Source organism: Hyperolius riggenbachi, chromosome 2, assembly GCF_040937935.1.
Source record: "Hyperolius riggenbachi isolate aHypRig1 chromosome 2, aHypRig1.pri, whole genome shotgun sequence".
Lineage (NCBI taxonomy): Eukaryota > Metazoa > Chordata > Amphibia > Anura > Hyperoliidae > Hyperolius > Hyperolius riggenbachi.
Genome location: NC_090647.1, coordinates 274,641,743 through 274,647,742, shown reverse-complemented (window position 1 = coordinate 274,647,742; position 6,000 = coordinate 274,641,743). Strand labels below are relative to the sequence as shown.

Here is a 6,000-nt window from a genome sequence, read left to right as displayed (position 1 = left end):
AGGGGGAGGCCAGAAAGGAGGGAGTTACAGTAATCAAGGCGGGAGATGATGAGGGCATGGATGAGCAGTTTGGTCGTGTCCGGGGTTAAGAATGGGCGGATCTTGGAGATATTACGGAGGTGGAAATTGCAGGCTCTTGTGATGTTTTGGATGTGTGGGATGAAGGAGAGGTCAGAGTCCAAGGTGACACCCAGGCAGCGGGCCTGGGAGGTAGGGAGAATGGTTGTGTTGTCGATTGTGAGGTGGAAACCTGGGATGGGTGCAGCAGCATGGGGTGGAAAGATCAGGAGCTCAGTTTTGTCTAGGTTAAGCTTTAGGAACCTAGCTGACATCCAGGAGGAAATTGCTGAGAGACACGAGGAGACCTTGTTTATGGTGGTGGCTGAGAGATCGGGGGTATGGAGGTAAATTTGAGTGTCATCTGCATAAAGGTGGTAATTGAAGCCCAGGGAGGAGATAAGCTTGCCAATTGAGGAAGTGTATATGGAGAAAAGAAGGGGGCCTAGAACAGAGCCCTGGGGGACCCCAACTGAAAGGGGAGCAGGAGTTGAGGAGGAGCCATTGAAGGAAGTGGTGAAGGAGCGATTGGATAGGTAGGAGGAGATCCAGGCCAAGGCAAGCCCATGGATGCCCATGGACTGTAGTGATTGGAGGAGGAGGGAGTGGTCAACAGTGTCAAATGCTGCAGAGAGGTCAAGGAGGAGCAGGATGGAATAACTGCCTTTGGCCTTGGCAAGGGTAAGGTCGTTGACCACCTTGGCGAGGGCTGTTTCAGTTGAGTGCGCAGGTCGGAATCCAGACTGTAGGGGGTCAAGTAGGGTATTGGTGTTGATGTATTGGGTAATGCGCTGGTGGACTAGGCGTTCGAGGAGTTTAGAAGCATAGGGAAGGAGGGAGATTGGGCGGTAGTTTGAGGGTAGGGATGGGTCGAGTGAGGGTTTTTTCAGCAGGGGAAGCACAGTGGCCTGTTTGAATGCTTTGGGGAAGATGCCTGTGGAAAGGGAGAGATTGAACAAGGAGGTGAGGACTGGGGCCAGGTCAGGGAAGTGGGGACGAAGAGTATCCGCGGGTACCGGATCACAGGGAGAGGATGTGGGGGGGGAAGCCACTAGCAGCAGGCTGACTTCATCAATGGTGGCAGGAGCAAAAGAGGTGAGGAGTGGATGAGACAAGGGAGCCGCTGGGAGGGAAGGCAAGGGGAAAACCTGAGACGCATTGGTAAGGGAGGGATGGAGGACGGAAATTTCATTGCGTATTGTTGCAATTTTAGTGGTGAAGTGGTTGGCAAGGTCATTGGCTGAGAGGGAGGAGCTGGGAGGGGGAGGAGTGGGGTTGAGGAGGGAATTGAAGGTAGCAAAAAACTGTCGAGGGTTGGAAGCTTGGGTTACAATCAGTGCTGCAAAGTACCTTTGTTTAGCCTCAGAGAGGGCAGTGTGGAAGAGTAACAGTTTGGCCTTGTAATCTAGGAAGTCAGCATTGAGATGTGATTTCCTCCATTTCCGTTCGGCTGCTCGAGTTTCTTTCCTGAGGTTACGTGTGTGGGTGTTGTGCCAGGGTTGGGGGTTGGGGGGCTTGATAGGGCGGAAGATTGAGGGGGCAGCTTGATCTAAAGCAGATGAGAGGGCAAGGTTATATTGTTCAGCTGCTTCATTGGGGCATGTTAGGGTGGGTAGGTGGGAGGAGAGGGAGAGAAGGGGACTTGCTAGGACATTTGGGCTGAGATTACGTAGGTCTCTCTGCCATCGACCAGGCTGAGGGGTGGGGAGAGAAGTTGTTGGTGGGGAGATAGTGAAGGTGAGGAGGTGATGGTCAGAGATAGGGAAAGGTGCGATGTCCAGGTTGCTGAGGGAGGTGGACTTTGAGAATATGAGGTCAAGAGTATGACCAGCGCGGTGGGTGGTGGAATTTGTGTGCTGAGAGAGACCAAGGGATTTGGTGAGGGAGAGTAGCTGCTTGGCAGCAGTGGAGATAGGCTCATCGATAGGTAAGTTGAAATCCCCGAGTATGATGGTGGGGAGGTCAGATGACAGGATGTGGGGGAGCCAGGAGGCCAGGTTGTCCAAGAAGAGTGAAGTTGGAGCAGATGGGGGGTGATATAGGACCGCAATGATGGCTGGGAGAGGTTGGTACAGGCGGATTACATGGGCCTCGAAGGATGAGAAGTGCAGGGAAGGGGGCGGTGATAGGACCCGGAAGGTGCAGGGTGCGGAGAGAAGCAGACCCACTCCTTCTCCAGACCTGTTGTCAGGTCTGAGGGTGTGACTGAGATGCAGTCCCCCATAGGAGAGAGCAGCGGCTGCGGTACAGTCAGAGGGGGTGAGCCATGTCTCTGTGAGGGCGAGGAAGGTGAGAGATTTAGAGAGGAAGAGCTCATGGATGGATGTGAGCTTGTTGCGGACAGATCTGGCATTCCATAGACCACAAAACAGAGGGAGAGAGTGCCTGGGGGTTGTATGGATGGGAATGAGATTATTATGGTGTGGTCTGCGGATGCAAGAGGAGTGTGCAGGGGCTGGAAGGGGGTTGGCTGGGAGTTTGGGGACCAGTGGGGGTCTAGGAATGGGTGGGTTGAGGATGGAGGGAGAAAGCACTGGGACCAGCTGGAGAAGCAGGCGGAGGAATAGCATGTGGTAGTGGTGGAGGGGTGGCAAAGGGTTGGTAGGAATATGGTGGATGAAGTGTGGGTGAGCCAGAGAAAGGACTGGGGGGAAGGGGTGCATTACGTTGTGTGGAGAGGAGGCTGGCAGTGGTTTGGACAGAGGTAGATGTGTAGAGAACGGTGGAAGATGCATGGAGTAGGAGAGAGGAAGCAATGTGTGTGAGGTTTGGATAGTGATCAGGAATGCAGGTGAGGCTAAAAGATTGAGGAAGTTACCTTGGTGTAATGCTGATTTCTGCTGAATTGCTGTTGAATTTTGGTAAATTCTGGTTAATTTCCACCCTTTGAAAACGACCCTTAGAAGACGACCCGAAGTCGGCCGGCCTGACTACCAGACCTCCTGATATACACACAGCATCAGAGCAAATGAGTAATCAGGATGGTCTGGCAGACGATTTGCAAATAAGCAGGGGGGAGGGCCACTATAGTCTCCTGCAAATCAAACAAGCTTGTAGGTGTTACAACTTTGTTTGAAATTACAGATAGGCCAGCAGTGTGAAACAAAAGCCAGAATTTCAATAGCAAGTAGTAAATTACAATGTAAATATGTTACTTAGGCGCTACTAATATGAAAAGCAGAGCAGGACAGCAGAAATGAGCCACATGTAATATATTAGAGATGAAACATACACAGCAGATGGATGCAGCAGGAATCGGTTTCAAATTGAGTGCAGGTCAGATTAGAGATGAAACATACACAGCAGATGGATGCAGCAGGAATCGGTTTCAAATTGAGTGCAGGTCAGATTAGAGATGAAACATACACAGCAGATGGATGCAGCAGGAATCGGTTTCAAATTGAGTGCAGGTCAGATTAGAGATGAAACATACACAGCAGATGGATGCAGCAGGAATCGGTTTCAAATTGAGTGCAGGTCAGATTAGAGATGAAACATACACAGCAGATGGATGCAGCAGGAATCGGTTTCAAATTGAGTGCAGGTCAGATTAGAGATGAAACATACACAGCAGATGGATGCAGCAGGAATCGGTTTCAAATTGAGTGCAGGTCAGATTAGAGATGAAATATACACAGCAGTGAATTTACCGATAATGTAATACCGCAATTAAATTGATATTCACCATTTTTGTTATTTAATGTTGCGCTTAAAGGAGTTATCAACCAAAATCACGGTGTGGAGGCTGACCCCGAGGTCGTCCTCACTGCGCCTGCGCAGTCGGCCTCCACACCATGCGCGGAGACCAGGATGGCGGTGCAGCTGCAAGGGGCTGGGGAAAGCCCCGGGTGAGTAAAGCTCATTTTTTAGATTTTGGCTGATAACTCCTTTAAATTGTTGTTTGCCAACATTGCTAGTAATATCGTTATTTAACTTAGCGCCTAAATTAGCTTGTGACTTTTTCAAATGTATGCTTTAGCCACAGCCCCTGAACAAGCATGCAGCAGATCAAGTGTTTTTGACATTGTCAGAGCTGTCAAGATTAGCTGCATGCTTGTTTCTGATGTAATTTAGACACTACTGCAGCCAAAGACCATCAGGATAGCCAGGCAACTGGTATTGTAATAAATATGGTAGCCTCCATATTATTCTCACTTCAGTTGTCACAGGTAGCGTTATTAATTCTCTACCAAAGCAATATAACCTACATCCCCTAAGCATGTGCCGCCCTTGTGATTTCACATGGCCCCCTCCCCGGCTAGGATGATGTTACATGTCTTCCTCCTCCCTGTCTTCTCTCCTCAGTCTCCTGCCACTCCTCACAAGCCGCAGAGGCAAACAAGCCAAGCCAGGCGTCCAATGGCAGCTGCACATCCTCCCAGCTGAGGCTTTGCATGCAGACAGAGGGGCCCTCCCTCAGATTAGCTCTCTCCACCCCGGGCCCTGATTGGTAGCGCTGAGCTCGGAGGGCTTGGCAGCAGGCAGCTGTGTTTTGCTAGGTATACCCTCCCAGCTTCCGGTCCTCGCTGTGTATTCTCTCCCGTTACATGGACTGAGGTGATAGGAAGTAGCTGGAGCTGCAGGAGGATGGTCTCTGCTCCGATACACATCGCCTGACGGACAGGTGCACCATGTGAGCTGTCCCCCCGGCGTGTCACTACCGTTCCGAGCAGCGGGCCCCGAAGGAGTCGCAGGATGATCGCCGCCCGGATTGCCACTAACATTGATTTGCTGGGGAGTGAGTGGAGCCAGTGGGGCACACAGGTGCAGGGGTGGCGCTGAATGACAGCCCCGCAGCCCCAACATGGAGGTGGTGGGAGATTTCGAGTACTGCAGGAAGGACCTCATCGGGCATGGAGCCTTCGCCGTGGTGTTTAAAGGGCGGCACAGGAAGGTGAGCTGCCACCTACTGCAGACAGGCACTGTCCCGGCTGGGGGAGGGGGACTGGCTCACCAGACAAAGGCTGGGAGCTGCCAGAGGCCATGTCCCAGCATCTCACACAGGAGCTCTGCCCTGGCTGTGCTCCCTCTCCTGTGGTGTCAGCAGGCAGCCAGCTTGTGTACATGATGTGATCTGCTCCTGTCTGTCAGCTGGCTGAGCACACAGTGACAGCTGGATGTGTGTGCACTGTCTGTTGCTATGCTGTCACTGCTTGTGCCTGCTTTCTGTAATGTACTGATGATGCTTCTCCAGACACCACACTGCAACACTTATGGTGTCTCTCTGGAAAATATAGCTTCCTTGTCCATTTCTGGAAATAAGTGTTGATTATTTTCTCAGTACAGCAAATTCATGTGATTGTTTATATTCTTAGTGGCATCCTTTATTTATATGAAGTGTAAGCAATTTGCAGAGCATTGTGTAGACTACTACTATCAGACATGACATGGAAGTTTGTCTTGTTCAGAGAAGCTTACAATCTAATAGACTTCTGGTGTACTGTCCTGTGAACTTGTAGCTTGAGAACTGCAGTTTTTGGGTACTTGGCTTCTTGTATCTTTTCTGCTACTGTCAAGTTTAATTATTTGGAGTGAACTTGCATTTGTTAAAGGAAGAGGTGAGGAGGCGCCCGATGTATGTGCACAGTAAAGAAGTGTTATATACACTCGGATATGTTATAATTGGGGGTAAGTAGTAGATGGTCCTACCTGAAAGAAGTAGTCCATCCGTAAAGGTTTAAAAAGTAGGTACTTTATTTGGCACTTAACTGACAATGCGTTTCACGGTTAAAACCGTTTCCTCGGGTCGAATACTGTGCCTGACTGATGCAGCAGCTATCCTGGGCGCCTGTATCTGGGCCTGACTGATGCAGCAGCTATACTTGGACCTTTTGAAGGAGCTGCGACCACCAGGTGACAAGGCTGAGTGGGGACAGGACTTCCCCACATGCGATAACAGTGGTTGCTTATCTTGCAACCCACCTTTGTGAGTAGTATAACAGC

At 50.6% G+C, this 6,000-nt stretch overlaps 1 protein-coding gene across 2 annotated transcripts in view; it reads left to right on the top strand.

The window, feature by feature from the left end:
• The first annotated feature begins 4,512 nt into the window (after positions 1–4,512).
• The window catches only part of ULK2 (unc-51 like autophagy activating kinase 2), a 158,995-nt gene continuing 157,507 nt past the window's right edge, over positions 4,513–6,000 (top strand). The window contains exon 1 of one of the 2 annotated variants that reach the window (XM_068268721.1): positions 4,513–4,951. In XM_068268721.1, coding sequence (XP_068124822.1) covers positions 4,862–4,951 — 90 coding nt within the window. In that variant the 5' untranslated portion in view covers positions 4,513–4,861. The remainder of the gene's footprint in view (positions 4,952–6,000) is intronic. The other variant, XM_068268720.1, reaches the window with a different exon arrangement.